This window comes from Rhinopithecus bieti, unplaced genomic scaffold (assembly GCF_001698545.2).
Source record: "Rhinopithecus bieti isolate Rb0 unplaced genomic scaffold, ASM169854v2 scaffold_26302, whole genome shotgun sequence".
Taxonomy (NCBI): domain Eukaryota; kingdom Metazoa; phylum Chordata; class Mammalia; order Primates; family Cercopithecidae; genus Rhinopithecus; species Rhinopithecus bieti.
In genome coordinates, this window is record NW_016812027.1 from 1,198,732 (window position 1) to 1,214,550 (window position 15,819).

General features: G+C 42.0%; 1 protein-coding gene across 3 annotated transcripts in view; it reads right to left on the minus strand.

The window, feature by feature from the left end:
• The window catches only part of PDE8B (phosphodiesterase 8B), a 210,938-nt gene that overhangs the window by 112,707 nt on the left and 82,412 nt on the right, over positions 1-15,819 (minus strand). For 2 of the 3 annotated variants that reach the window (XM_017895532.1, XM_017895529.1), the window contains exon 2: positions 4,191-4,250. In XM_017895532.1, coding sequence (XP_017751021.1) covers positions 4,191-4,250 — 60 coding nt within the window. The remainder of the gene's footprint in view (positions 1-4,190; positions 4,251-15,819) is intronic. The other variant, XM_017895530.1, reaches the window with a different exon arrangement.

Genomic DNA, 15,819 nt, shown 5'->3' on the forward strand with positions numbered 1-15,819 from the left:
CCACCACGCCCGGCTAATTTTTTGTATTTTTAGTAGAGACGGGGTTTCACTGTGTTAGCCAGGATAGTCTGGATCTCCTGACCTCGTGATCCTCCCGCCTCGGCCTCCCAAAGTGCTGGGATTACAGGCGTGAGCCACCGCGCCCGGCCAGCTCCCATATTTTTATTGAAAAAAAACCCCGACATACTGCTTAAAAGAGGCTACTCAAAATAAAGTTATAAAGTATCTGCAGTCTTTTGTTTCTGAGAAAAAAAAAAACAGAAAAAGATATACTAGGAAAATGTTAACCAAAGGTAGCAGGCCTGGCAATATTATAAATAGATAAAACAGAATATAAGGGAAAAGGTTAAGGGAAAAGGTTAAAGAAGGACACTACAAAATGATAAAAGAGACAGTCATCAAGAATATACAACAATCAAGAACTTGGATACACCTAACAACACAGACTCAAAATACCAGCAAATATTAACAGATATTGATGATTTCACCAAATCCACTGTAATTAGAAACTGATAGATCACACAGTCACAAAATTTAAGTAAAAAATTAATAGAGATGGTTTGAATAGCACGATTAATGAAGTTGAAGTAATTCATGTAAATAGGACCCTCTGTCCAACAAATAGAGAATACATCTTTTTATCCCTTTTTGTGGAGTATTAATCTAAAAACTGACTACATACCTGGCCACCAAACAAGCTGCAACAAATATAAAAAAAAATCAGTAGTAAAGGCATCAAAGCAATTCAATGGGGAAGAATAGTCTTTGTGATAAGTAGAGCTGGAAACAACCAGACATCAATATGGTGGGGTGGGGGGATCAGCCTTGACACCCATATCACACTGTACACAAAAATTAACTTGAGATAGATTATAGATTTAAAATTAAAAGTTAAAACAATAAAGTCTCTAGAGGAAAACAGGAAATATTTTCTTGACCTGGGAGTAGATAAAGATTTTTAAAGCACAGAAAGCAACAACCATTTTTTAAAAGTGATAGATTTCTTCAAAATGAAAAATTACTGTTCAAAAGCCAGAAAAAGAATAAAAGAGCCATGGATTGGGACAAAATGTTCTCAAAATCTGACAAAGGAGTTGTAACAATAATATATAAAGAACTCATACAACTCAGTAAGTTTCCCAATTAAAAAATGAGGAGAAGACTTGACCAAACACTTCACAAAAGAAAATAGAGGAATGGCTAATAAACAAATAAAAAAGTGTTCATCATTAGTCATGGAGAAATGCAAATTTAAATCACGATAAGATAATACTACTCATTCACTAGAGTAGCTAAAATTTAAAAGACTCGCAACATCAAATATTATCAAGGATTTAGAGTAACCAGAAATCTCATATTGCTGGTATGAGTGTAAAATGGTACTTTGGGAAAATGTCTAGAAGTATCTTAAAAAGCTAAACACACCATTGTTCTGGAGGTTTTAGCCAGGGCAATTAGGCAAGAGAAGAAAATAAAAAGCATCTAGATTGTGACATGATCTTGTACACAGAAAATCCTAAGGAATTCTATGGGAATTCATTAGGCTTTCCTTAGGATTATAGGAATTTAAACCTATAATATATAATCCTGAGGATTATAGGAATTTCTATATTCATGAAAAACTAATCCATGAGTTCAGCAAGGTTGCAGGATATAAGATCCTGCAAAATAGAAAGACATTTCATGGTCATAGACTGGAAAACAAAATTGTTAACATGGTAATACTCCTGAAATTGGTCTACAGATTCATTGCAATCCCTATCAAAATCCCAGGTGGCTCTCCGAAGCCCCCACTGAAATTGACAAAATGGTCCTAAAATTCATACAAAGATGCAAGAGACCCAGATAGCCAAAATAACCTTGAAAAATGAGACTAAAGTTGGAGGAGTCACACTTCACAACTTCAAAACTTACTACAAAGTTACAGTAATCAAGACAGCGTGGTACTGGATAAGGACAGACATATAAATCAATGGAATAGAACTGAGAGTCCAAAAGTAAATCCTCACGTTCATGATTGATTTCTGACAAAGATGCCAAGACAAGTCAACAGGTGAAAGAAGAGTATTTTTAAACAAACGCTGCCAGGACAACTAGATAAAATAAAGCTGGACCCCTACCTCACACCATAAACAAAAATTAACCCAAAATGGATCATAGAGCTAAACATAAGATCTAAAACTATAAAACTCTTGGAAGAAAACAAAGACGTAAATGTTTACAATCTTAGATTAGGCAATGAATTTTTAGATATGACACCAACTGATGAATGAAGAATGATGCTTACAGCACAACACCTTTCAAAGAGAGCTAAAAAGAATTCATAACAAGTGTACATATTATGAATGGACACATACATACAAAGAGTGAGTATACAAATATTTATCATAGTGGTTTCTTTCAGAGAGGAAAGAAAGGGGCAGCAAAGGGATAAATAAAGGGCTTAAACAGTATCTACAATCTTTTGTTTCTGAGAAAAACTCTGAAACAAAGAAGACATACCATTAATATATGATAGAAGTGGGTGTTGGTACACACATGCACCTTTATGAATATTTGAAATATTTTAACATTTAACAACTTTCATGTTTAAAAGAATGAGACATCCTTATGAGCATTCATTGCCAGTGTAGCATAGGACAAAAATGAAGGTAAATGAAATTGATCTAAAACCATACTAATCCCAAACAGTATTCTGGAAATTGCTTTGGGAATAAGTCCTTGATATCAACTCCTTTATTTGTTATTGCCTTTATTCAAAATTGGAGTACAAAGGACATGGCTCAGAATGATTACTGAAATTTTCCATTTGTTTGTATTCTATACAAATAGTTGTGGCTGGTGTTTATTTTTTTCTCTCTCTGCTCCTAAATTTGTTTTCATCAAATTTTCCCAAGCTAAATCTCTTCCTTTTTTTTTTTCCTTTCCCTAGATTTGCATTTCTTTTACCAAGCAACTATAAAACATTATTTTCTTTTTCCATTTGCTCATAAATCAAATAGCACATTTCCTTGCTTGGTTTTTCACTTTCATCTATATGTTGGTTGACTTGTTTACATCTTTTCTGCATCTTTACTTGTCCCAAGTACGGGACAAGATTCCAGGTGCTAATAAGCTACAGTTTTTACAAGGAGGAAGTTAACTTATTTAGGCCTAATGGGATGGCTTATATGCAGATAAGGATTTAGAAATTATTTAAAAGGGTACAAACGCCCTTTTCATACATGTTTCTCTCAAGGGGGCACAGGAACTTGGAAGGGCTGCAAGGAGGACACAGTTGCTGCCATGATTAGAGTGAAGTCAATCCTACAGGTGGCTGGGCCTTGTATCCTTGGACACCAGTTCCTGCTGTGTTACACAGCCCAGTAGGCTGCTTGGCTTAAGTCACGTGGAAGATGTAGGGGAGCATTTTATCATCTTCTATTCCCACACAACAGCAACAGCTATCATTTATCAACCATCTTCTCAATTAATGATAACTGCCAGATAAAGTTCTAGGCATTCTATGCTATCTCATTTAACTTATAATTCCCTGAGGCATAATCATCTCCATTTTGCAGACAGGACACTGGGTAAGAGGAGTGAAGCAATATATGCAAAGTCATACAGCTGATTAAGGGTAGAGCCAAGATTCCCACCCAGTTGTGACTCATGACAAAGTCCAGCCCTTTACCATTTCATTGCTTCTTCCCTTTCTGGCTGTAGCAAGATGTGGAGCAGACTAGTTTTGGGGTGGAAGAGTTGTTCTTTCTCACAATCCACCATGCAATCTATCCATTATATTTATACTCAAAATGGGGAAATGATTAGGTCTTCAAGAAAACAATTTGAGTCAGGCCGGGCACAGTGGTTCACACCTGCGATCCCAGCACTTTGGGAGGCCCACGCAGGCAGGTCACCCGAGGTCAGGAGTTTGAGACCAGCCTGGTCAACATGGTGAAACCCCATCTCTATTAAAAATACAAACATTAGCCAGGTATGGTGGCGCACGCCTGTAATCCCAGCTACTTGGGTGGCTGAGGTAGGAGAATCACTTGAACCCAGGAGGCACAGGTTGCAGTGAGCCGAGATGGAGCCACTACACTCCAACCTGGGCAACAGAAGGAGGCTCTATGGCAAAAAACAAAAACAAAACAAAACAAAAAAACAGAAAACAATCTGAGTTACGGGGCTGAGTAAAAGAGGCATACCTGAATAGGGTCCTGCGTCAGTCTCATGGGCCCGATGCGCACCTCCGCAGAAGACACCTGCTAAATAAAGGACAGCACAAGAGAAGTGTCAAGTCTTAAACTACACAAATGGATACATCCTTCCTTACGCAATGCATTGCATTATGCCACTGTGTGCACTAAATTGAAGAATCTTGCTTACTGAACTGAAGATGGGTTACAAAGCATGATGTATATAGCATAGCCCTGTTTTTGTATTAAAAAATAAAGTATACATTTATGTGCATTGGAAATGTCTTTGAGGATACATCCCCAAATGCTAAGTGGTTGGACTTTGAGTTATTTTTACTAGAAGTGCCTGGATTTTTATAATAAGCATGTACTATTTTATGGAAGGAAACAATTCAATAATTATTTACTGAGCACCTACTATGTGCTGGGCATCATGCTAAGACCATTATTATTCTGACATCTCAAAAGAGAATAAAAATTTCTCTCAAATCTCGAGGCTAAATCACATCTATGGTTTAAGAGCCTTTCCTATATTTAGATCTTTTTTTTCTTATCTTCAGGTTTTACTATGAGGGGCAAACAGCTTAGTCTTACATTTACCATGGATAAATTATTCATCTCAGTTGTATTTCCACAAATAAACTGAGCAACACCACACCATGATGACCACAAGAGGCTTGTCTCTGCCCCATGACTCCAGGAGTGAGCACAGGGCTCTTCGGTGTTCACTGGCCAACACCATCTGGCTGCCTTTGGCGAGCGGTTAGATGGAAGCAAGCATAAAGCAAATATTTGTCTTTATTTTTAATTACTTTACTGGGATTTCTAAAAATGACTGTTCTCTAGACTAATTTGGTTGAAGGTCTTGACCTCACCTCCATGGATCCAATTTTGTTTTTCTCTAAGAGACTGCGGTCATTTGCCACTATTGGAAGTTTATCCTGCATGCCACACTCTGTACTGGCCCCGTGTCAGTCTGAAGAAGTGCCTTCAGCACGCAGCAGCATTTACACAACCAGAGACACTTGCAGTGACCCAAGGGCCATGGGAGGCTTTTCAGTTACAAAAAACAAACCAGAAAAGCAAACTTTCTTTACATTATACTTCGCAAAACTACAATAATTTCCCTTTCTCCTTTCTTCTCCTTTCCCCAAGTTTAACTCTTGCTGCCGGCGCTATGAACACTCTCCAAAGCACCAGTCAGTCTTCTTTTCCTCTGTAGGGCTGATTCTCTCACCCCACCCCAACACAGCAGTGTAAAGAACTGATGCAGGGCGCTTGGGCCTCTCACCAAACCAGCCAGCAGAAAACTCAAAGAGCCCTCTAATGACTGCTCATAGGCTCCTGGCCCTCCATGGAGGGTTCTCAGGAGGGCAAGGCTGCCTGTCCTGCTCTCCTTGGGGAGACAGCCTCCTCAACCATGGGTCCACTCAGCAGGCCTGGCACAATGAAAACCAACTGCAGGCTTTGAGTCCCTGAGCCTGTGGACAAGTTCCTTCAGTGCTTCACTGCTGTGTTTAGGTCAAAGCGACAGGCTCATGTTGGGTGTGGACTTCTCTTACTCTTCTTTTGTCTAAGTCAGTCAGTATCCTGGAAGGTGTGGGTGCTGACACCAGTAGCCTATGTGCACAGCCCCAAGAGCAACTCTACTAGGAGAGGGCCAGCCCCAGGGCATCCTGTGTCGCTGGGCTGCCAGCCCTTTGCTCAGCTCCCCTACCAAGCCAGTTTTTGTTATTGAAATAAACACCCTCCTTCCAAAGCAGCACAACTGCCAGAACCCAGATTAAAAAATTAATGTAATCCCAGCACTTTGGGAGGCCGAAGCAGGCAGATCACCTGAAGTCAGGAGTTCAGTTCCAGCCTAGCCAACATGGTGACACCCAGTCTCTACTAAAAATACAAAAAATTAGCTGGGCACGGTGGCGAGCGCCTGTAATCCCAGCTACTTGGGAGGCTGAGACAGGAGAATCACTTGAACCTGGGAGGCAGAGGTCGTGGTGAGCCAAGATCACGCCATTGCACTCCAGCCTGGGCAATAAGAGCGAAACTCCATCTCAAAAAAAAAAAAAGTTAATGATTAAAAAGGGAAACCAGCCAGGCGTGGTGGCTCATGCCTATAATCCCAGCACTTTGGGAGGCCGAGGCAGGTGGATTCCTTGAGGCCAGGAGTTTGAGACCAGCCTGGCCAACATGGTGAAACCCCATCTCTACTCAAAATACAAAAATTAGCCAGGCGTGGGTGGCTAATTACAGGCGGGCACCTGTAATTCCAGCTACTCAGGAGGCTGAGGCAGGAGAATGGCTTGAACTCGGGAGGTGGAGGCTGCAGTGAGCTGAGATCATACCACTGCACTTCAGCCTGGGCAGCACAGTGAGACGCTGAAAAAAAAAAAAAGGTGAAACCAATTTAGTACGCTAAGATACATTTGATAAGCCAGGGTATCTTTTCACTTGCCCTGTGATCTCTCTTGAGTTCACTGCCTCCACCACACACAGAAGGCCCTCCAACAAAACCACCTGTGAATGATTTTGCCAGCAAAATTAGGCTCCTAAAGGAGTCATCCAGTGGCAGAAAAGTAATGAATGGAATCATCAATAAAAGTTTAAAAGGAATAAAATAAAAAGTGGCTCACATTAGAAGGCCAAGAGATAGGGAAGGACTCCTGCAAGAAGGGCACAGGCTGTACAAAAAATAATAATTCACCCCTAAACAATACGTTGCCTGTCTCCCTCCCTCCCTCCCTTCCTTCCTCTCTTTCTCTCTCTTTCCTTTCTTTCTTTCCTTTTCTCTTTTTCTTTCTTTTTTTTTTTTTTTTTTTGCCAGAGTTTTCCCTGTCACCCAGGCTGGAGTACAATGGCGCCTTCTTGGCTCACTGCAACCTCCGCCTCCTGGGTTCAAGCGATGCTCCTGCCTCAGCCTCCTGAGTAGCTGGGATTACAGGTGCCCACCAACACTTCCAGCTAATTTTTGTATTTTTAGTAGAGATGGGGTTTCGCCATGTTGGCCAGGGTGGTTTCAACTCCTGACCTCAGGTGACCTGCCTGCCTTGGCCTCCCGAAGTGCTGGGATTACAGGAGTGAGCCATTGTGCCCTGCTGCCTGTATACTTTTCTAAATAATCAATATGTACATGAAGTGTTGGTACAGCTAACCTTATATGGTAGGCTGGCGGGGAGGGGCAGGCGATTTTCGACTCTGCCAGGAGAATATCTGATGACCATGAACATTCCTTAAGTCCCTCTGACCCAGGCATTGTGCCAGGCACATTCACACCTGTAATCCTAGCGGCAGACAGGCAACGGCCACGGAGTCAGAGCATGGAGTTTTAAAAGCAACTCTCAAGCTAGAACATGTATCATTTTTCTTCCTAAAGGCAGGAAAGACCCTACAACTTTCTCTCAGAGCCACAACAGTTCTCTGCCTGCCATCTAGCATTCTAACTCCCATCTGACCCAGCCCAGCAGAAAGGTGAGCTATGAGCTCGTGGGAGGACAGCAGAGCCAGGAAGAGGGGCTATGAAGTTGCTGCTTAGGGACCTTCTCCAAACCCCTGCCTCTTGCATCTCTACTATTCCTTGCCTCTCTCATCCCAGCCCCACTTCACTGTGCTCCCTCCCACGTGCTGTCACTCTACCTCCACTACTGGCGTGGGTGCCTCAGTTTACCAGCTCCTCTAGTCCTGACCCACACTTTGCTTTGTGTCTGTTTGTTTGCCTTTTCCTTCTTGGTCTGTTCTCCAAGTCATCTGGCCTTGGCTTCTGTGTCCCAAAGAGGTCAACTGTCCCAAAAGAACACTGGAACTTGTTCTTGCTGACTCTGAGGGCTGGCACTAGGTAGTGACCAGCAGAAAAAACCCGTAGCAGGTATATTCACAGATGGCAGTTTGCAGAGTTCTGCTTCTGACACAGGCATCTAAGTGCCTGCATTTCACCAATTTATAAAACAGCAATTATGAACAGAAACAGGAGATCATTTACCGACATCTGTGTAGCCACGCCAAGATTCTCTACTTCAAAGAATGAACTTTGAGCAACTGCAGATGCACAGAATCTTCAATTAGTGTATTAGCTCTGATTCCAGGAAGTGACCAAGTTTGCCAGGGTCAGAGAAACAAATGCAGGGGTGGGGGTATAGGTAACATAATTCCAACACCTGAGAAGAGGGGAGGATGGGACCAGAGTGTGAAGAGAAACACACTTCCTAGCCACATGGGTTTCCCCAGCAGCCTAATGAGGAAGGACTGCTGAACTACAGTGTAGTTTTAACTGTGCTGTACAACATTTGTAGTGTCAAATATTTGTGTGTACATGTGTGTGAATGGTAACATACACACCTATATACATGGAAGCAGAGTCACCAATCCACTTTCACATGGAAAAAAAAAAAAAAAACGAGTACTATTTTGTAGCATTTGCTGACTTCCATGGTATAAATACCATTGTTTATCTCAGGCTGGCAACACGGGTCCATGACTGCAAAATTAGGAATGCATCTTTTCATTCAGAGAAAGTCTAAGAGTGGCAAAGTCATTCAGTCCTTGTTGATCTGTAAGCATCTATCACTCACTTTTGCTTGAAATTTGGCTGAATATAGAATTCTGGTTAAGAGACATTTTCTCTCCCACTTTGAAGTTGAGAAAGAGGAGATAATACTTCTGGTTTGGGAGGTGGGGAGATCAAGGAAGGCCTCATGAAGGCAGGCAGGTGGTGAGAAAAAGGGGGACGAAGAGGCTGGGTTGGGGAAAGAGATTCTAGGCATAGGGAACAGCACAGGCACAGGCATGGAGGCAGGAAAGCAAAGGTGCTGGGGGGGAGAAAACAAGTCTCCAGAGAGCTGGATTGCAGTATGTGAAAGGGTCAGCTGGGAAGGCTGGGGTCAGATCCTCAGAGGACACAGGAAGGAGCTCTCTTTTTTAATCTCTAAGCACCAATCACATTGCAGGTGTTTGAGCAAAGGATCAACATAATCAGATCTGTGACTTGGGAAAATCAAACATTGGCTTGCCCACTTTCTGAATAACCAGGAACAGAGATTTAGCAAAAACTAAACAAAAACACTGCTGTGAGTAGGAACTACAGCAACGAAAGCAAGTGGGAAAATACACTGCAATGATCAAGAAAAAAATTGCAAGAAAAAAACTCAGCTTGGCTTCACTTCAATAGAAAGGGAACTCCAAGATACAACCCAGCTGGTGCAGGGTAGGCAGATGGAAGGGACGAACTCGCGAGAGAAATCAAGGTAGTTCAGGTTGGTTAATTCACCTGTCATGCCACCACATTCTCTAGAGGTGATTGCTGCAGCTCTTAATAGTTTCAGCTTCAGGAATTTTGTTAAGTAACTTGGCATCGAGTTTTAGAGCCTTCCTCAGACAAGAGGGAAGCTAAGGATTCAGGAAGGAAAGCAGTTGACCTGGAAAGCCCTTTTCTGTCTCAGCAGCTTACGCATACTTCAAGGGCCTGCTCCAATGCCCTTGCCCTCTGACGATGGTTCAAGTCCAACTTCACCCAAAGAAGAACCAGTGATTTCTCTCCTCAGTGCTCCTGTATTCACAGCACTGATTTTGTTAGTCATTTACATATCTCACTCCTTGGCAAGACTGTGAGTTTCTTGAGGACATAGTCTCTGCCTTTTTCACAATTTTATCCCCAGCATCTACAAGATGCTCAGTAAATGCTTTGTGGAATTGAATTAAACTTAAAAGATCAGACAGCTTTTAAGTAACAGAGTGAAGACTGAGACTTCATTCTTCCTAACCCCCAGTGCACTGCTCTTCCATTATGCTCCAAAATTGGAAGCATTAATTCTGCAGCACTCATATTTCTGGTATGGCTTCTGGACTCCATTCAGACTCTGCAAAATAGATGATGCAGTGCCTGGCGATCCCTACTTGTGCCCTGGTAGTCTGTTAACAGGGCTGGCCCAGCACTAAGAAGGAAAAGGGTATGCATGCATATGCATGTGCGTGTGTGTCCAGGTGGGGATGCAGTGTCTGAGTTCCAAAACTCAGAGTCTGAATCGTCCCCACTTCAATGACTTTTCCTTTAGAATCCCTTCTTTCCCACAATCCACAGTACTGAGAGTTCATACACACACACAAACACACACAGCTTAGGGCAAGCTTGACTTGCATTTTGTGACGGGTCCACAGCGAAGATCATTTTACACTGAAAAGACACCAGCTGTGGGCACAGAAATAGGCACTTTTAAATGCTCTTCATCAACTCTATCTGCTGCCCTGTTGGCTCTGATTTAAAAATAGCATTTAATGATCTCAATATGTGCCCTGTTCACCCTCCATTCTCAGGCAAAACTTAGTTCTTTATTTTTCCGAGCTCTGGGTAAACAAAGGTTGTGTCTGCCTTTTGTCTTTTTAATGGGTGCCTGTCTGTCCTCTGGCTTCCAGAAAGGGATGGGCCCTGCAGTCTCTAGGTGACCCCACCATGAGGCTGGGCCTCCCTGCTCTATGCTGGGAAACTCTGTCCCATCCCACCCTCTCTTCCCTGCCAACCATGCTTAGCACACCCAGAACACTCTCTTCCTTCTGTCCCCTCTCAGTTGTAGGTCCTGCTGGCTGGTGCTGCCCTCACTCCAGCCTCCAGCCTTACCCGGCTGTGGTCTGGTTGCCCTCCAGCACTTCCTGGCAACTCTGACACCTTGGACCTTTCAGGGTCCAAGAGCTCACTGGGCAGCCCAAGAGTTTCCCTTCTCCTTCCTGCTTCCAATCCTCCGGTCTAGAAGTTCTCAACCTGGGCTGCATATTAGAAGTACCTGGGGAACTTCAAAAATATATCAATGCCTGGGTCCTATTTGACACCAAGAGAATTGGAATCTCTAAAATCTCTAAGGATGGGGCCCAAGCATCTTCAATTTTTTATCTCCTTGGGTGCAGCCAGGATTGACAACCACTAGTCTATTCTTTTGAGCAGATTTGTCTGTTGCTAACTTCAATTCCTGCTTCTTTAATGGCCCCTCCTGCAGACTCTATTACATATTCATTTACTCAACAAACATCAATGGAACACTTACCTTGTGGAAGGTAACAACACCCACCCAAGACTCAGCTATCATGACTGAACCCAGACATTGACAGGTATCTGTGTTTATTTCCAGATACCTCCACTGGTTTTTTTCCAGATAGCTCCATGAAAAACATAAGATTATAATCTTGGCATGAGGAAAATAAAGTCTTTTACATTTGGTGAATTATCCCCCCAAACAATATCCCTACTTTACAATCAAAATCAATCAAAAATTTCTTTTATAGTTTTTTTGTTATATAATATAAATGGACGATTACTCATAGTTACAAGATACTCACAGCCAGTGACATATTTAACTACTTTGTGTTTTATGCCCTATTATTTAGAATAGTACATTAATTTGGCAGCACGATTTTTTTTTTTTTTTTTTTGAGACGGAGTCTCGCTCTGCCGCCCAGGCTGGAGTGCAGTGGCCGGATCTCAGCTCACTGCAAGCTCCGCCTCCTGGGTTTAGGCCATTCTCCTGTCTCAGCCTCCCGAGTAGCTGGGACTACAGGCGGCCGCCACGTCGCCCGGCTAGTTTTTTGTATTTTTTAGTAGAGACGGGGTTTCACCGTGTTAGCCAGGATGGTCTCTATCTCCTGACCTCGTGATCTGCCCGTCTCGGCCTCCCAAAGTGCTGGGATTACAGGCTTGAGCCACCGCGCCCGGCCATGCACGATGTTTTATCACATAAACATACAAAAGTCTGCTCATCAAAATATACAACCATGAGATAAAAGATTAATCACTTTGACTTTAAAATTATAGCTTCTATTCACCAAAATAAAACAAAAGCAAAGAGCACTGTAATAAAAGAGAAAAGGCCCAGAGCCTGAGAGATGAAATCTAAAACATTAAAAAAAAAAAGTTAGTAACCAGACATAAAACAAAATTTTTTAAACATCAGTAAGAAGACAGCCAAAACAAAGCTGGGGAAATGATTTGAAAAGAAATTTACAGGAGAGGAAATATAAGTATGAATAGATGCTCATCGTCATTAGTAATCAGGAAGATAACAATTTTAAATTACAATGAGATGCTATCTTATATCCAACTATTTTTATCAACAGAATGGCAGAAATAAGTCAAACATTATCTAGAATAGGTAAGAAAGTGGACCCTCAGAAACTCTTATACATTGTTGGTGGGCATGTAAATTGGTTTAGCAACTTTGAAAAATAGTTTTGGGATATCCAGTGAAGATGAAGAAGTATATATCCTACAATTCAGCCTCCTGTATGAGTGTATCTCTAGGGTATATAAGAGGCATTTATAAAAATATTCAGAGCAGTATTGTTTGTAACAAAAAGTTAGAAAACTGAATCCACAGTCTATTAATACCTATCACCAGAAGAAACTGATATATAGCTCAAGGACTATCCATACAATAGAATATTATACAGCAATAAAAATGAATCAACTAGAGTCGCTCATTTAAAATGTATGAATCTTACAAACATTGAGTTAAACAACAAAACAAAAAATTACAAGTTTTAGAATGATGCATACCTTAGGATATTACTTACAGTTTAAAAATACTTAATACTGAATATACTTTAGGAGTATATTACAACAGTACAAAGAAATGCTGACAAACTCCCAATTGAGGCAAGTGGTCCTGCTGGTGGAGGGGACAATGAATTCAGGGAGGGAGGTGCCAGGGCTTCAACTACATTGTGAATGACCTATTTTTTTTTTTTCTTTTTTGAGACGGAGTCTTGCTCTGTTGCCCAGCCTAGAGTGCAGTGGCGCGATCTCAGCTCACTGCAACCTCCACCTCCCTGGTTCAAGTGATTCTCTTGTCTCAGCCTCTCAGGTAGCTGGGATTACAGGCACTCGCTGCCATGCCTGGCTAATTTTTTCTATTTTAGTAGAGACGGGGTTTCACCATATTGCCCAGGCTGGTCTTGAATTCCTGAGCTCAGGCAATCCATCCACCTTGGCCTCCCAAAGTGCTGGGATTACAGGCGTGAGCCGCCACACTCAGTAAATGACCTATTTTTTTAAGCAGTGAGTAGTGAGCACATGGGTGTTTACTAAATTAACTTTTCTTATTGTATATGTAGATATTTCAAAATAAATGTAAATTACGTTTAATTTTATTGGGAAAGTCTATTTCCTATCTTGGGGTTAACATTAATGGAGCATTAGCCACTACATAAATATTCTACATATTTTTTTTTTCTTTCCAGTAAAGTCTTTATTTGGTAGAATAAGGTGGTGTATTTAAAATTCCTCAGAATATAGACAGGGTTTATCTGAAACTTGGTAAAATAAAATTCTAGAAAATTGGGCTGGGACTCAGGGGACCTTGCTCAAGATGAGTAACTGCATTGTGCCTCAATAAGACAAAGGGACTGATGAATTCCCCATGTACATCATCTCATGTAAAGGTCACGGCAATCCCACAGGGCATCCTGGGCCCCTTTCTCCAGCTTAAGAGGTTATGCTGCAGAAAGGTTAAGCCACTTACCCCAGAGGATGAAGCTGAGATTTAAGCCCAGGTCTGCCTCACTGGGAAGGCCATGCTCTTACTTATGTATTTACTTACATCTCAGACTGTTCCAGAAAGGCCTTAAGATGGTGTACACAGAGACTTTAAATGAGGTGAGGGTTTTTAAATGACTTATAAATAAGATGTGAAAGATCTGGCTGAGAAACAATGAGCATGGAAAGAAGAAGCAGGTAGGGAGGACAGTGTACACAACATTTGGTACAAGGCACCCGCTCCTGCTGAGGTGGGCCACCCAGACAGTGAGGTCAGGCTGCAAAGAGGGAGGCAGTACCCTCAGTCTCCCACGGTGCACTAGACACAGTGATGTGCTTTCCAGCACAGTGTCTTACACTGCCCCCCACCCATGCCCTCTCTTTCCTTCCCCACTGTCACTGTTCTTTCTTAAGAAGGGCTACTACTAGATTCAGCAAGCTTTGCTGTGGAGAGGATGCTACATCCCACTGTGCCTGGAAAATATGGCAGTGAGAAAAGATAAAGAGGCCATCCTCTTGTAAACTCTGAAATGGTAATGAGAAAAATAAACAGAGAAGTCATGCAGATGCCATCAGATCTAAACACAGAAAACTTGGCTGGCACAGTCTAATGGAGAAGCCACTTCCCCCTGACAAATATCAGATGAAAGAGAAATTATTTGTACAACCATAGTCATGTCATCTATAGTCATGAGAAAAAAAAACTCAGCCTGATATCGACTATGCATTAAAATGGAAAGAAAAAACACGGTCTAGAATATAATCCACAAAGTGACAAGTACCCAAAGGAGGCCAGCACAAGGATGCCTTAGAGAGATTTAACTACAGAGGAGGAAAACAAACAAACAAAAAACCCAAACTGCACTTCGATGCTACGATTATGTGAAAATTCTTTCTGTCGTACATGCAGTGCAAGAATCAAGGCATCAGGCTTTCATAATGTAATAATTCAGCCACAAATGACTAGGCTGAGTGTGTGTAAACACAGCTCCATTCCAAGATCCCAAAGATCATGCAAGGTCTGACTGGGAGAGCACAAGAATTTAAAGGCAATGGTCAAAACGTGACATCCCTCAACCGACTTCCTTCCTTTTATTAGAGATACCACTGATAATAGACACTGCCGAATGACTTCAAGCATGTAAAATTACATTGTGTAATAGAGAACAAGCAAAGAACAGTCTAGCTCTGATTATTCAGGAGGCAATTATCCAGACTGTGGAAAAACCCAGGCACTCATTTCTGATCCACCTCCATCCTCCTGCATGCCTCTGATGCCTTCCCTTCTCCTGAACATTACATGAAGTTGGGACAAAGTGGGGAGCGATGATATTCAAATCAGTAAATTTTGCTACATGGTCGGCAGTTCTGGTAAATAGATTTGATGGGTAAGGAAACAGGAACCACCTGCTAAAAATGAGTTTTAGAGATTTCCTGTGGATTTCAATTATACATGCTGCCTCTGTCCTCAATTTCATCATTGATTAAGCTAGAACTGCCTCAGAGGACCAAAAGTAAAATGTCTTCCCTGCTTGTCTCCATGTGAATCTCCCATTAGGGACATGTGACCCTGAAGCACCTGGATTTTTAGCCACAGCTGGTACCCCATCAAGAATCCAACCACACTCACTTTCCCGACTCTGGTGTGTCAAGACCACTCATGCTGGGATGAACCACGACCTTCAGTCACCAAGTCCAAAGACTAGATGGCCCCAAGGGTAATGAATCCTTGTTGGGCACTAATTCCCATTTAAAAACCAATCTCACTGAAATGAATTCCATTTAAAAGTAAGTAGCCCATGCAAAGTCAACCACAAAATGCAAATGTCCTTTTTTGAAAAGGAATTTTATTTATTTGGCAAGAACAATCATGATTTCCAAGCAGTTATTAATAAAAAGTACCATTAACATCCTAATGACATACAACCTGAGTGAAACACTATACAATTAAAACTTCAACATTTTCAGAAGCTTAGCAAAGATGCCAGAAGCCTGAGACCGGCAAGGCTTCTCCTGGGAAGGTCCCCAAGGCCTCAGGCCCAGCCCTTGGCCCCTCCCCTTTGCTAACACACGTGGAAGACAAGCCCCACTGCACCTTGACCCTCTGGGGCCACTATGTCTTACATCAAA